This window comes from Sylvia atricapilla, chromosome 6 (assembly GCF_009819655.1).
Source record: "Sylvia atricapilla isolate bSylAtr1 chromosome 6, bSylAtr1.pri, whole genome shotgun sequence".
In the NCBI taxonomy this organism is placed as follows: domain Eukaryota; kingdom Metazoa; phylum Chordata; class Aves; order Passeriformes; family Sylviidae; genus Sylvia; species Sylvia atricapilla.
The window spans coordinates 7262364-7279176 of record NC_089145.1 but is presented as its reverse complement, the minus strand read 5'-3'; the positions used below and the strand labels follow the sequence as shown (position 1 = coordinate 7279176).

Genomic DNA, 16813 nt, shown 5'->3' with positions numbered 1-16813 from the left:
ACATTTTCAAAAAGCAAATCAATCTGCTGAAAAAAAAAATCCTCCTCCTTTTCTTGCCAAATACTGGATTTCTTCATATCACTGTCAAAGCCCTAAAATGCACAAAATGTATCCTTGGACCAGAGCTGGTTGTTTCTAATGTACACTTGTAAGAATTTTAAGCTTATTGCCCCAAACCTAATAAACTATGCCTGGTACATATATTTCTCACTCTGCAGTCAAAGAGGCACAAGGGAAGCTCTTTAAGTCACCACATCCACCACATAATGTGGGTGTCTCACATCATGTGGGATAAGCACAGCCTGACTTTATTATCAAACACATGCTGGGCTGTAATGAACCATCCCACTAAGATTAACAAAGCAAGATCCAAAGTCCAGCAGTACTATCATGCCCAGTGCAAATGCAACACTGCACAATCAGGTACCTATGGAACAGAGATCACTGCTACAAACCCAACTGTGATAACAATGCTGCTACAACTGCAGGTGACAATGCAGGGCAGGCTCCTGGTGGGTTCCTTCTGACTCAGCATATTCTGTGATTTTCTAGTTCTATGAACTCTTGGCCCTGCACAGGTCACTCCAAGAGTCACATTGTGTGCCTGGAAGTGTTGCCCAAATACTTCTCAAACTCTGTCAGGCTGCTGCTGTGACCACTGCCCTGGGGAGCCTGTTCCAGTGCCCAAACACCCATTGGGTAAAATACCCTTATTTCCTAAGACCCAACCTAAACCACCCCTGACTCAGCTTCATGCCATTCCTTTGAATCCTGTCACTCACTGGTCTCAGAGAGAAGAGATTGTTACTTCTCCCTCCTCTTCCCCTCACAAGAAAATTGCAGACTGATGAGATTTCTCCTCAGTCTTCTCTTCTCCAAGAATGAACCAACTGCCCTCAGCTGCCTCTCATAAAGCCTCCCTTCTGTAGTTCTGGTGAAGAAATATACTTATGGACAATAAAGACTATGTCCTGGTCATACATCAATACTTTGTTAGATATTTTTTACAAATTTTATTTATTTTTTTCACATTCACATACATTTCATTTCGTGGTGAAATATTTCCACATGTGCTGGAGGCTTTAAGGAATAATATTAAGTATTGTCTCAAAAAATTGTAATCCTAATTTTTGTTCAGAGACCTTTGTGGTTTGGATCTAGTCATGTAGCTTATAGAGGGCAAGTTCAAAAAGCATTGAAGCTGGTGTATATCTGGGAATACCAAAAAAGTAAAAAGTTGTTCTGCATGAAACTGTGGTGGAAGATGAACAGACTGTCTCTTACATCTCTGTCAGGGCTATGTTGAAACACACAAAGAAGTTATTTATCCTATTCTTAGAAATGCAGAATAAAGCTGTTTCCTTGAGACTAGGAAACAAAACCCTTTGTCATAACTGTTCTCCTCTTTGTATGAACACTTCTATTCTTAGCTGTTCCATTTGACTGCATCATTGTCCTACTGTAAAAGAAACATTTCTTTCTAGGATAAATGTACAATAACAAGTGCAGTGTATGTCAGACATATTCCAGAGGCTGCTGTTCATCAATATTTAAATCTTGTTACCACAAAGACAACAGCATAGTAGTTAGGAAGTCTGCTCTAATTTATGGACATACTAATTGCATAAAGGTCTATGCTGAACATAATTACAGGACAAATGCAGATGCCCCAGGAACTGTGTAAAAAAAATTTGTTATCTCCATGACTGTTCTATCCAGTGACCACAGAGTTAATCTACAGGGCCACTGACCTTCCTCCATGGGGCCACAAACCCTTTTGCAAGGAACAGACATAAACGGAGTGAAATCTCACAAGACTTAATGTGGATGTTTAGGCCTTTTGAAAGACAGAGATGTTTCCCCTAGGAAGCGCATTTCTACCTCGATGAGGAAGGACAATATTAGCTCCTACCTCTTGGCCCTTTTCCCATGTGAATCCTTCAGTCAATAATGCCACCCATGGACATGGCTCTGGTCTGGCAAAGATTCCTGCTACTCCCTAATGACCCTAAAGCAATGAGAAGGAAACTGCTGCACACAATATGAGCGGGAGACTAGACTGACCATCTGACTCATTTTCCTTCCCACCTGAAACATTAACTAAATAGTATTCATTTCTTTCCTCATTTTAAATATAAATTCAAGTATGACTAATGGAAAAGTTTAAGAGTTGCTTTGACAAATTTTTGCATAGGCATCTTTTTTCTCTCTACATTGAGTGGTCTTTTCTTCCTCCTTTTCCAAATGAATTTTGCTTCAGGGGAGAAGAAGGCATCTAGGCCAGGAGTAGAACCTGACAAAGAGTCAGGGTGAGTTTGAAAAAGCATGCTTGTATATAAACCTATGGTATCGTAGCTGTCAAATAACCTGGTCTCCCAAGAAAACCTTTGGAATGCGGCTAGCTGAGCAAAGCTGACTGAGATGCTTCATCTGGGAAAAGCATCAAACAAAAACATGAAAAACTTTTGGATTTTTTAAGGTAGTAAGAGTAGGATGCAGGGGCTGTGTTCCACACTGGATTGTATTTGGATACAAGGACAGGCAGCAGAAGTTCTTAATGAAAACAGTATTTTCTTCATGAAGAATGAAAGCAATTTGCAAATCTTTTTAACAGTCTAATCTCACAGGATTTCTCAAAAGGAAATTTTTAATTACGAAATGCTTCAATATGACAAGATATGGATTGTAACTGTTCTTTGCTTCAAAGAACAATAGTTTTGATCATGATTTTGTCATAAGCATTGGTATAATTACGTTTTTCAGATATCCTTATCTTTGAGAATGATTGTTTGAGAATGTGGATTTTTTTGGTGTCTCTCTCCTTTTTAAATTTTTTTTGATCATGAATGAACTTTGGAGTTATATATTGGAGAGACTAGTTTGTAAATGTAACTTCTCCTGAATCTGAAAGAAGGCAGCGAATACAGAGAAAAAATAATTTTTTTTTTTTTAAATATTGTTCTTCATATAAAATTTGTTGTCTTGACTGCTTCTGATTATACTGGATTTGTTATAGAGCTTGAATTTATGTTAGCCAAGTTAGACCTCATGTCAGTGTGAGCATGTAACAAACAGATGTCATTAACCAATTCCATGTGACATATTATTACCATTCAGGCAACTGGGTCTTGTGGCAAGTTCAGGGATAATCACTAACTGGCATTTTAGGGAAAGTTTCTTCTTGTTCTCTGTTACATGGGAGGGCTCTTATCAGAGCCCCTTGAAATATTCTTCTAGAAGAATGAATATACATACGTAGACAGGAAGTCAAACACAGGGAAAAGCTCCAGGACGACATGCTGTGTTTGTGTTACCCAGAGTATATTTTAAGAAAAAAGTCTCAAAAGTATTAATGGAAAACTGCACAGAGTCTTGGAGCTAAGAATCTACTCCTCTAACTACAGGAAAAGGGTGTGAAAAAAAAGTTATTGTTAAAGAAAGTATTTACAAGTACAAATATTTCTCCAAAGTCTCAGCTAGTCTGTTAAATGAAGAAGCAAAAATAATTTGGGTTTCTTTGCTGCACTGTATAATATATTGCTCAGACTAAGTAGCAAGGAGCAATCCATTCAATAAACATAGACACAAAAGTCTAATAGAATTAGGTCCTGACAAACAACAGTAATTTACACAGAAATTTCCATAACTGGAACTGCTTTTCACATAGCTATATATTTTTTTAGCTGAATTTTATTTCAGATGAGTCGAGTGACCTGAAAGGGTCAGTAATTGACATTCACCTTATTATAAATAAAAATTAAGAGGACTTCAAAAAGAAAAAACTTACCAACTTTTTTTCCCATTCCTTATTAAGGTCATCCACATAGGAGAGAACAAAATCAATTCTCCTGACACCATCCCTGAAGAAAATTGAATCTTTGCTTTGATGTCTTTTATCAATCTGTAGAAGATACAGGCATATGAATTAAAAAAAACAAACACTGCTGTTCCTCTAAAATATAACAGAAGGCAAAGAAGTTTCCCCATATTGCCACAGCTCTTCAGTTTCTTTCCAAGTGAAGATTTATTTGGGCAAGTTTTAACAAGGGCTACATCTAGTTTAAATAATTTCAGAATCAACCACATATGCCTGCAAGCATTACACATAAATAACTGATACAGGAAAAATAAATATACATATGTTAGTGTAGCAATACTTGTGAATACTTGAAGCAGGTAGCAAAATGTAAATTCCATGCATTTTCCTCTACATAACAAGACTCACTAAATCAACCACCACAAAGACATATGGCTCAGCAATGACCACATGTAAAAATAGCTCACATAAAGACACAGCTGATGTTTCAACATTGAGTATTTACTTTCATGGGAAAAAAAAAATACACCTAATAAAAGCTATCAATGTAACAGGGCAATTAGTATACCAATTTCCCAACATGCCGGAATGTCTTAGTAACAGCATCAACCTTTTTCACTATTAGGCCACAGTAATTAATGTCAGGCAAATAAAAGACTGTAACCCCACTCTGCTGGGAAAGTTAACTCATAAGGTAATATTATTTATTATCACATCAGTATTCAGCTTTATCAAATCACACACAAGACATACAGCAAAGTGCTTTCCATAGAAGCAAATATTCCAGTTTAATGTAACTCTGTGCTGAGGAAGGCTGGTGTTATTTTTTCAACCACACCTATCAGCAAAAGTGCATTTGTATAGGGCTGAATTGGGGTTTTATTTTATTAGAGCAGGAACAAAGCAGAGTATTATGAATCTATCTTTTCCCCCTCATATCATGCAAGGATGTGCGTGTTCCCTGAGAAAGCACAGAATATTTATTTGCAACTGTGAACCTTTGCTCCCAGTTAACAAGAGGCATCACACAGTGAAGCATGTTATTACTGCAGCATCCAAGCCACCTGCAGCAGCATGCATCACTGCTTTACCCTGAGACGTCGCTTCAGGAACAGATTATACTTCCTTCCACTCTGCTGGAACAACCAACAAGGAATTAGCAGGTCCACTGCTTCTCTCCAAGAAACCAACTGCTTCAAGCACACACCCCCCAACTACAGTAAAGCTTTCCTTCAAAGCTAGGAAAAGCCTTCAACCATCAGAAAAGAACAAGCTCCTGCAAATAATGTGACTATCACGTCTTTTTTATTAAAGGTAAAAGTTGGGCTGGAATCCGTCTAGACAGCAGAAGTACATTTTAGGATAATGACTCCTGTAATACTACCTGCCATCATTTGGATACTTCAGCAGATTTTAAAAAGAGCAGTAAGAAAGTGGTTTCGAGTGTAGAGCAAAGGTACCAAAACACTGGCTCATGCATAGTGCATGCATTTTTCTGTTATACTCCTGTTTGGTTGGGCCCACTGGGATACCAAAAGACAAATGGCAACCATGTAATTCCAGAGCTGACAAAATTACAAGGAATAATATCCACATAATCCATGAGTTTATCTTTAAATAGGCTGAAATTAAATAAAAATAATTGAAAATCCTATTGTTCCACAGTGTTGCACAACTTTATGCATCTTCATTAATTTTATTCATTAATTCAGGTAATTTATACCCTGGTGACTGCTGTAATCAGATACTTGAAGCAGCCATGCATTATGGAGAATTCCTTTCTTCCTATCCTAGCCCTTGGGGAGCTACAAACCACTGTTGCAAATCAATGCAGCATGAAGAAAGCTACAAGGAATTCTTTCCTGAAAATGCTGCCATGGGCTCTTTGCCTTTCCTCTTCAGCAATTCTGCTCAGGTTTTTTGCTCTTTATCTTCTTGAGAAACATTTACAGCAGATCAATTAGATTACTTTGTATGGCTGAAATCAGGACAGCTACCTCAGAAAGTAGCTTCCAAATGCAGTACATCATCTTGCATGACTAAAAGGCTCACAAAAAGCATGGAATCCAATAGCAGAAAAGAAAAAGCATTTTTCTGTTCCACTTTGTACTTAGAGGTTTAGGTCCTTCTTTGCAAATGTAATTGTGACTACATGCAAACTGCAAGTTCAGACACTAAGTTAATCAAGTTAAAACAGTGCACAGAACCACACTAACATCTGTACAGAATCAAGTGTTGTAATTATTCAGCATTACACCAGTGAACTCCAAAGTGCATTCTAACAACTTACAATGTTAGCAATTGCCCCAACCACTAATTAAAAAAACAGTGACTTCATGAACGCAGAAATTGTTCTAGTGCACTAAATTCATATACACAAAGAAGAAATAAAACAATAAGCATTACTTATTCAAAAAAAAAGCTCCTGCCAAAGGAATACCCTGAATTGTTTGGGTTGCATAGTTATAAATGGATTATTCAAAACAATTGAAGAAGTATTTTATCTTCATTGCCATTACAATTTGGTCATTTTCTATGATAGATCAGAATCCTCAGTAATTAAAGGTGTGACTATCGATTTTAGAAGATGCAGTTGTCATTGTCAGATCTACTTTTATAAGGGGAATACTCATTACCTCCTTCTCCTTTTGTACATAGGATTATTCACTGTGGATACTGACAGGCCTGCTTATTAAACCCATAAATTATTCCTCTCCATTTTTGTTGCATTTGGATTTCACAAGGAGAACAAGCTCAGTCCTGCACATTCATGAAGGTTTGTGCACACATGTGCACCTACAAGTTTAACGTAGATAAAAAGTTTGTAATTTGCATAGGTTCTATCAGTGAATCATTAAACGCTGCGGATTTGTACATCTTATTTCTTAACAGCTCCTTCCAGAACTGCATGAATGCAGTTAATGATCCTCGACAACCTGCAGTTATTAAATGAAGGTACATCTCATCACAGAAAATATTCTGAAATGTGTTCCTCCTGCGATACAAGTAACCATATTAAAACTTTCCAACACAGTACAGCTAGCTGAAGCGTTTTAGTAATTAAGTTACATCCAGTGAGGAACTACAGAAGAGATGGAGCCCTGAGGCATACAGTGAAAACTCAAGCAGCAACAACCACAAGTCACAACAGGAGAAATTCCGACTGGATCTGAGGCTGTGGTTGAGTGGGAATGGGCACAACAGATTGCCCAGAGTGACTGCAAAATCTCCATCCTCAGAGATCACACAGCCTGATCAAGCTAGGCCAGGACTGACTGTGCAACCTGATCTGGGTTTGAAGCCAGGCATGCCTCGAGTAGGAGGTTAGCCATCCAGAGGTCCTTGCAATCCAAGTTCACTGGAGGATTCTACGAAATCATACGAATGCAAACATTCTGCATTTCCCAGGGCTCTCAAAAAGTTGAATTAAATCCATCAGCTGCAAAACAAGTTACAAAACCCACCGGCTCAAAACACAAATAATGCCCTCCTGTTACCATGTAATAGCTTTCCAGCCTCACTAGTCTTGTTCTCTCTCCAAGAACTGTGACCACTCAGCTTGCAGACACGTGCTCATCAAATGCTGTAATGGTCTACCACAAAGAGACACATTTTCTCTTCATGTGGCATAAGTGCAAACCTACAGGATTCATATGGTATTACATCAACAGTTATAGTTGTCCTGTATTTGACGATTTCTGTCTGGACACCCAGCAGAGGCCGGGGTATTGGACCATGTCCAACCAAACAACCCTCCAAGTACCCAGGCTTGCAACGCTCACCTCAGACACAATCCAGAGCCCCGCTGCAGGACACCCTGACTGAACAGGGACAGGGGACAGGAGAGACCAGGATGTCAGCAAGGAAACCAAGCACAGCTCTAGATGAAGTAAGGCTGTAGGAGCCCATGGTCTGCTCTGCCCAGACTGGTTTGGGCAGGGTGTATAAATGCTGGCTGGCAGCCCCACACGACATTCACAGCCACCTGGAGTGGCCATTCAGTGCTGAGTGCTTGCTGAGGAGTCCTTGGCTGCCCTGCTCCCTGAGACACCTCTCCAGGGCCAAGGCAAACAGCTGGAGAGGGTAAAGCAGCTGCTGGAAGAGGCAGCAGCCCCTGGCACTGGCACAGAGAGTGCTGCAGGTTGTGGGCTGAGCACTGTGCTCAGTGTCTCTGTGGCCTCACTGCTCCCCCTGGCACACCGACCGTGGCCAGTGTGGGCAGCCCCCTGATGGGTTAGAGGTAGCACAGTACCCAAAAAACAAACATGCTGTACAAATCGTACCTGAATTATTTCATCCCGTGTGTTTATGGGACTCTGAGGGATTCTATATCCATCCAACAGGAAATGTACCCTTAGAGGTCACTTAGCACAGCTCTCACCTTAGAGGCATGGAGCTTGCTCCAAACACACTCTGCTGCTAAATATACTAAAGCCCTCTCTGTGTCCATGCTTCAAAGACAGAGAAGTTTGTCCTAGAGCAATACTTTTCAGATTGCTACTCAGTCAGAAAACTGCAAGTTCCTGCAGTGCCTGTGTTGAGAAAAACCCTTCCCAAATGCAATGCCTTGGACCTCAAGGTCTCCCAAGTGTCTAACCCCACAGAGCAGGGACTGCAGGTGCAGACCTGAGCACCCTTCCCCTTCTGCTTATGTTTCCTGTACCTCTTTTGTGGGGAGGTGGTTCAGAGCAGCATTTTCAGTAACAAAGCCGTAACCAATACCAAGCAGAGGTGGAGGAACCCACTAACTTCATTAGCTACAGCACAGGGAAGCACCTCTGGCTGTGACTAACCAGAAAGACAAGAGCTTACATTAGTACCATGGAATGGTTTTTATGATCCCCCACCAGCACACCAAGGAATTACATTATCATAGTCTTACCTTACCAGGCAAAAAAACCTACCCAAAACTACAACATTAAATTGATTTGTAACATTTTTGCTGGTTTAAAAGCTACAGTATACCAAGAAAATATTTTATTAACTGCACACCTTTCATAATCACGCAGCAACTTAGATGTAAAACAGACACTGTAAAAATCCCAAAAAACTACATTAAAATGCAACTAGGTAATTTATGAATTAGCAATTCACAGCAGAAAAGCTTTCAGAATACAAAAATGGACAGAAATACAAGGTTTGAGAGCTGAATCAAAATATAAGAAAAGTCTCCATTACTGAAAGGGTAGGAAACATTCAGTGACTTAAAAAACAAAGTTAGCACCTTCACTTAGATCCCCAGTTTGCATGGAATTTTTATATACTCTGCCTTTTCACAGAATTAAAACATGCTACAGGAAAAACACATGGATTTAAGTGCAGCTATGCTAAATATGAACATATATATTTATACATATATATGAATTTAACATAACTTTATAAACACATATCTAAATTACATAAATGTATTTTCAGAAGTAGAATGTTCCTGGAAATACATTTACAGAATGTAGACAAACATACAGGTGAAGTATTTCTCCTGAAAATGAAAATGGCATATTTCTGGTTTATGCACTCAGCTCCCATTTTACCAGAGTCCCTTTCCACGAAGGTTTCATCATCATTCTTCTCTGAAGGAATCCACGCAACTGAAGAGCTTGCTCACTTTAAAGATGTGTATTATCAAGACTCTTAACACCACCCATTCCAATTCCCAGTTAAACTTCATGCAGGCCGTAAGGTTGCATACAAAACTATAACCTTTCCCATCCAAAGAAACACAAAATCCCATGTATTTCTTGTAGCTAAAACTTGCAAGCTGCTTTTTTCACCTTCACTCATGTTTCAGTTCTGAACCACATTAAAATCTGAAGGCTCGAAATCATGCATTTCAAAGCAGTTTAAGACACCAAGATATTTGCACTGAAATATAAATGCACATAAAAAGCCTCTCTGGATAAAGGAATACATTAAACAAGAACAGAACAAATGAAAATAAAAAGTAAGCTAGGGGAGCGTACGTGTTAATGGAAGACACCAGAGCCCAAAGTAAGCAAGCAGACAGTATTAATACACCTCAGCATGTACTTCTTCAGTTATTTTAAATGACTTTTTGTACTTCTTCTCCATAGAATGATTATTTTAAGTTTTCTGATATATTTGAGAATTTATACAGTTATCTTGTCTGTGAATTTCAGTAAGTGGCTATTCTGAGCCTTTCCTTATTATTTACTACAATGACAAAAAAAAAAAGAGGCAACATGTTTCAAATGATGTCAGAGTTTCTTTCTTGCGCTTTAAAACATTTTAAAGTATCATGCTGACTCACAGAGCCCTCAAGCCACCATGATAAAAAGGAATCCCACATTTGTTAATAACACCAGGGTCAGAATACATCCTATATCCCATCAAACCAAAACAATGGTAAAAAAGCAACTTTCCAGTTTTCTCCACCAATCTCAACTTTTCAATTTTGTCTATCATGCTTTTGATTTGCTCCAATTTCTCTTTTAAGTCATCTCGAGGAATAAATGCAAAACCACATTCATTTTTGTCAAATGGAAAAAAATTGATTTTAGAAGAATGGCATCCTTGAAACTGGAAAATTTTCTGGTGAGGGACGTTTTGGCATACTGTAATAGAAGACGCCACACAAATTCATGCAAGGAAGCATGAATACTTCTTGCTGCTTACCACTTGATGTTCAGGGATGAGTAAAGTAGTCTCAGTGCTGCTTAGGCCCTGCCAGTGGCATCACGGGAGAAACATAACGGTGTTAGCGATGATGCTTTAAAATTAAAGGCTAATTCAGAAGAAAGAGTGTAGCTCCTGGTTTAAGTTGCTGACAAGCTTTTCTGAGTGACAGATGGATTTTCAGTAGAAATGGTCAGAGTTTAAACCAACCTCTATGTCACTTCCTCAGAGGAGCTTGCTCTCTAGCCTGCACTACCAACTTTTACATGGTCCACATTGATTTTTAAGCATTAATAATTACAATTTTTGGTAAGAGTTGAACAGTACTCCTCATCATTTCCATTAGGAAAAATACAAGTGGATACAAATTACCGTTTATAACTGGTGACGAACAACTGTTAATAGTACTCTTAATTCTTTTAATACCAAAGAGAAAAAATACACACAGCATAGATGGCTGTGCATTCAGAACAAATATGAACACAAACCGTGGACAAATTTAAACAGTGCAACCAAACAGTGCAAAGTCCATTATGAAAACACAATAGTTCTCTGTGGAATTAAATTAACTTCAATAGAAGCAGAATACTAACAGCATTTTATTATTATAGTATCATTTTACTGGCTTAGAACTGTAAAATTTCAGAAAGCTTATTACCCCAATCCAATTTTCACAAAGTATTGTTTATTACTTTTTAAATAATATTTTTCACTTTTATTACAATTTTTCTTGCGAGAAATCACTGAGATCCATTCCTGTCGTGGTTACACATCATGTAATAGATACACACATCTTTACATTCTTTTTTAATGATGCCATCTCTGGGTATTTGCTTATCTAAGTAAGTAAAAAATGTCCTTTACAGAATGCAGTAAAATAAACAGGAAGATTGATATGGTTTTTGGCAAGGAATTCCCCTGAGAAACAGTGCAAATATAAATAGCTGCACTGTGCTCTTACCACTGATGCCTTAAGTTTTTGCTTTCATGTTTTTCACATTCTGTGCTGCCCAGGGGTGCAGTTCTGAGCCTCATATTAAGTGTCAGTCAGCTCTTTTCACAGAGCAGAGACACAAAACAAGTCCTTTTCCTGCTGGAGACCAAGGACAACTTTTCAGGCCCAAAAGCACAAACAAGGGTGGGCTGGAGGGAGGAACAAGAAGGATGGGACCTCACAACCTGAACTAGACAATTAAACCCCAATATGCAAATGGACCAAAACTTATAAAAACATGAAACCTCATGATTGCGTCACCTTTTTGGGTCCACCTTGGGTGTAGCCCTGGTCAGGTTCCTGTCCTGCCCAAGGTGTATGCTAAAGGCCTTTCAATAATTCCTACTTTAATCTCTAGCTCTGTCCAGTCTCTTGTTTCAGGTCAGACTGCCCAAGGCATCACCATAAGACAGTCTGAACTGGGTTTAGAGGTCTAATCCTCTTGTCACTGATGCTCCTGACAAAACCTGCACTTTGAGAAGGGAGCTAAGGGCTGAGACACGTTAAGTGGAAAGTTTTTCTCCAATTCTACACAGTCAATACTTGCCATGGGAAGTAGTGCACAAGCTGAACACTCATGAAAGCACAGCCTGGCTTTCCAATGCTGCCCTAAGGCTCCTGACCTCCCCATTGCACATATTCCCCACCCTTCCACCTGCTTTTATCCAGCCTCTCCATCTCATACTCCTCCCACCCACTGCTCACCACCTCCTCCATGGTTCAGTGCAAATACAGCTTCAGCCACTCACTGGTCCTCACTGCCCAGCCTGCTTCACTCAGAGACAAAACTTCACTGCACTTTGTGAAACATATAGCTGCCAGGTGAAGACACACCGAGGCCTCTGTGAATTCTGTTAAGTGCTTTCCTGTTAGTCATGGGATCTTACCCTGCTCATTATACCTGTCAGAAATTAATTACCTCAAGCCATTAGGATTAACTATTTTTAAACAGGCGCTCACACCTTTCTCCTGCACATTTCAAGTACTCTGATAAACACACTGCTTTTTCATCATTTGCCAAAGTCTGGGTACAGAACAAAGGGCCTCCAGCGTTGGTAGCACGTGACATGCAAAACAAGAATCAACTCAAATAATTCAACTTTGTTGAGATGAAAACCAAGAAGGTAGGCAGTGGTGGCAGCACTGTTGGGCTGATCCCTCTTACTCTGGAATCCAATCTCTTAAGTCTTTAATGCACTCTGGCTCTCCCCACAATAGCCCTCACGTGTTTTGGTTAGACTTGGAAGAAGTTCTTTTGTATTTCTTTCTAGATTTTGAAACCGATTTGATCCATCTTTGCAATATTAATAGTGGTATTTTATATTTCTCTACTTGAAGATCCACCAGTCTGAACTGAAAAATGAACAAGCACGAAAAGTAATGCACAATATGATGGTGTTTCTTCAGAAGAAAAACCCCAACCAATAATTTGGAACACTTGCAGCATCTGCTGCTCTGAAAAAAAAGACAATAACCTATGAGTCCAACTGTAATAGTGGTAAAATGCATTGCTTTAATAAATTTGCCAGTTTACTTCTGCTAATCTGGCTTACATTAAGACAGCTCGTTCACAGATTTTCTTATGATCAAGTTACATTATGGAAAATTCTGATTAACAGGAATTTTTTAGCAAGCATTTCACTGGTGTGAAATTAACAGAAAGGTAAAAGCTTAATGAATAACTGTGCAAAATCCATCCCTATCTCCTTACAGGTAGAAGAGGGCACAGTTCCTGCAGGTTTACTCAGACAATAATGCAGCCACCTGCCTTTATGGGGCAGAGTCCACATGCTTACCAAGCAAACATTTCAAATTACTTTGTGCTTCTTAACTGCAATAACAAATAGTCCTCTATACAGATGGACCTCTACAAATGTTGATAAATTATTATAAATTATATATAATATAAAATTATTATAAAATATTCAATTTTGCACAAGAGCTGTACTAATTTTACATTTATCCCATCGGAAGTCCTGAACTTTTACTACTAGGAAACATAATACAAATTCAATCTCTTTAACCTTTCCTCCAATCTTGAAATAATTGAGGGATCTTCTTTTCTCTTAGGCACAGGAACTCTATTTTGTGTGTTGTATCTTCATTTTCTCAGTAACCTGAACAACTAGTTACAGTCCCTGAGCAGACACACCAATGTATATTTTTCTAGTGCACTCTCCTGCACAAACAGAAAGCACAAAGGAAAAGAAAATTCTCAGGTTTTATCTCATTCATTTTCCAATTTGCTTGAAAGGACTTTCAGAGGCATTTATGTATTTCTTGAAACAAGAACTCCATAAAGACTGATTCAGGTAGATTCTACGCAGGGATTCACTTAAGAAAGCTGGCCATCCCTAACAGAAGTGGCTGTATGTGTACTGCTGATTTAACAAGGACATGAATTGAAGCAGTCCCCATTGCAGCACTTATTTGAAAATACCCCCATTATATCCTTTTTTTCTCCTCCTTCTCCAGTCTCCTGTTTGCAGAAAACATCTCCTTGCCTCCCTGCGTGACAAGCACCTAAAAATTATTTGTGCTCTAAGTCTTGGAATATGAAAAGCTGATGTAGCCCAATTGATCTTATTTCTTTTGCTCCTGTAGGAGATTAAAGAATAAGAAAAATAAGGAGACTCAAGAAGAAGAAGTTAAAAAAAAAAACAACAGAAAAAATCCAGGGTGAAATAGGCAAGAATGCAAAATCATGAAGGACCAAATGCACCACTGATTGGTGCTCCAATGCTTTTTGAGTCTTGGACTTCATCCAACTTTTATAAAATGCTGCCAGGCTTCACTACAGACTGTTCTGCACTTGTTGTTTTACTTTCATCATTCCTTATATCTAAATCACATATTCCTTTGCAGCTCACAAAACGAAAAAAAAAACCAAAACAACTGACCACTGAATTATGGACGGGTAATGTTTCTGCTCTCCATATTAAATCAAGATTTATTTCTTCCCTCCTCTGTTACTAAATCAACACTAAGGCCTTAGCTTTTTCTCTGTGCTGCTAGAAAGAAGCATACTGTTGCTGGATGTTATGATTTTTCTTTTCCAAAAGAAAAGACAGCCTGAGCATAATGAAGTATGTTCATTTAACTCTTTCCCAAATTTTTTTTTAATAATTCCGTTTATCTTTTAAAATTACTTGACTTAAACTGGTTTAGGAATTCCAGATGTTCGTATTCTTTAACTGCAGAAACATGGTTAAGTGACACAAAAATTACCAACCTATCACGGATGTAAAATCATTGAATAGAGAAATGTGCTACTTGTCAAAACAAGAACAAAGACCTGAGCTCAGAAGGGCCTTGGTGAAAGGAGGAGAAACCATGCTGGGACAGAAGATCCTGCTGAATTCCTACAGGAATGTTAAAGGCAGCCCAGCAAAGAACTGAGGGAAAAGAAACTCTTCCAGTTTATACAGAAGGCAACTAAAGCTGTGACAACATGTGAAGACCAAATTATTAGCATTATATGAAAAAAATCCCATAAATATTAGGAGCTATCTTACTATTGCAATTAGTTAATAGAAAAACTTTTAAATATAGACTTAAACTGAATTCTAGGACATTAATCATCAAGAACTAAGCATGTCATGGCTGATAAGAGTGTGAAACTGGGCAAGAAGATCAAGAGTAACTCTGTAACTTTATGTCTGGCTAATGCAGAGAAAGCAAAAATCAGGTAAATGACAATGTGCTAGGGTTCATTGGGTAGGACAGGGCAAAGCCCAGAAAAGTACTGATTTAAATGTAAGCAAACATCAGGTAACCACCTGATCTGCAGAAGAAACAAACTAAGGCCAAACAAGCTGTCTCAGAGGGAGCAACAAAAACAACAAAACAAAACCCCCAAGTTATCAACTACTTATTGATATTGCTAATAGGGAAATACTTGTGATACTTAATAACAAAGTATAAAGAAAAACAATTATGTAAGGAAACATGTAAGCAGAAAACCAGAGAAAAGGCTGCATGAAGTTATCAAGGAGAGATTTTTGAGAGGATAACCAGATATATTCTTCCCAGACATGAAAGTGCTGAAGATCAAAGCCTCCTCCTTTCCCATCCCATCATGAATCTTTCATGCTTCAAAGAAGGTTCAAATCCCATTCCTCTGCACAGATGACACATGCTGCACTCTTTCTCCCATGCTTCCTGCCTTTTGCTATGTCCTTAGCCATGAAGTGTCTTCTTCCAAGCTTTGGTGAAATAGCTCATCTCAGTCATCTCACTGAGACTCCAGTAATTGCTCAGAATCAGCTGATTATCATGGTATGATGGCCATTGGTCAGTGAAGCATTTGCTCACTGAAAATTTTCCTGAAGAAAAAGATAATTACCACTCCTACAACAGGTTCCAAAGGGAACAGGGTGAACGTACGAACAAGTTTTAAAATGAAAGTGGTACATTTATGACAACATTGGGATGACATGGCTGCATGCTGCAAGAAGACAAAGATCTGTGTAATCTAGGAAGCCCTTCTAAGTCCTGACTTCATGTGATCATCTCCAGATGTGGTCCTCAGAAGATACTGAGGACATGTTTCCCTTTTAAGAAGCTCAGCAGAACAGCTGCAGTTTTTCAACACTGCATTCAACAGACACCACTTCTGATCAGTAGGAGACCCTATTCGGACACAACAGCTGGTTCTTTTCCCATCTCAAACTTCCTGTCTTGTTCTAAGCATGTAACAACAATAAAGAATCAGGCAACAGGAATGAAAATAAAATACCAATGTAAAGATTAAGTGTTTTCAATATTCATATTGAACTGAATATTCACTTCTCGCCTGAATACTGCCCACACACTGCTACCTCTTCAAGACATTGTGGACTGTACATTTTAAGCAATGAGGTACTGAGAAAAAATTTACAGCTGATGATGCTTTCCATGTTTGCACATAATGAGGTGCTTGAGTAACTCAACCCTTCATTTGCTTTCTCATGAATCTTGCTGCACTGCCACAAGGTTCCCAGAGCAGTGGAACTCTAGTGTGCCTTGATTTTCCCCAGCATGCCAGTCAAAAACGCTCAAAAGGCAGCTCAAAACAAAGTGTGTGGTTTGTGCAGGAACAGTATTTAAGGATTGTGTGATTCTCATTGCAAGACTGATACAGGAAACACCATTAAGCTCATGCTGTTTTCTACCCATCCTGTGTTGTAGCACTAACACTGTAAATCTCTTCTGAGACTCAGTGAGGGTCATGTCATATTCATGGCTTTGCTCTTCCAAAACAATACAGGAAGAGAGTTTTACCTGGATAAAAAGGAGGTATAAGACAATCTAAAAGAAATACTAGTTTTGAAAATTATTGGCTTTTTCACAACAACCATTCTTCTTCTACCAAGTAGTACATTAACTAA

At 38.7% G+C, this 16813-nt stretch overlaps 1 protein-coding gene across 6 annotated transcripts in view; it reads right to left on the bottom strand.

Moving 5' to 3' along the window:
* ANO5 (anoctamin 5) overlaps positions 1 to 16813 on the bottom strand; it is a 58326-nt gene that overhangs the window by 28748 nt on the left and 12765 nt on the right. For 2 of the 6 annotated variants that reach the window (XM_066320548.1, XM_066320549.1), the window contains one exon: positions 3788 to 3901. In XM_066320548.1, the coding sequence (XP_066176645.1) occupies positions 3788 to 3901 (114 nt within the window). Of the gene's footprint in view, positions 1 to 3787; positions 3902 to 4908; positions 4954 to 10450; positions 10499 to 16813 lie in introns of all 6 variants that reach the window. The other 4 variants (XM_066320544.1, XM_066320545.1, XM_066320546.1 and 1 more) reach the window with 4 other exon arrangements.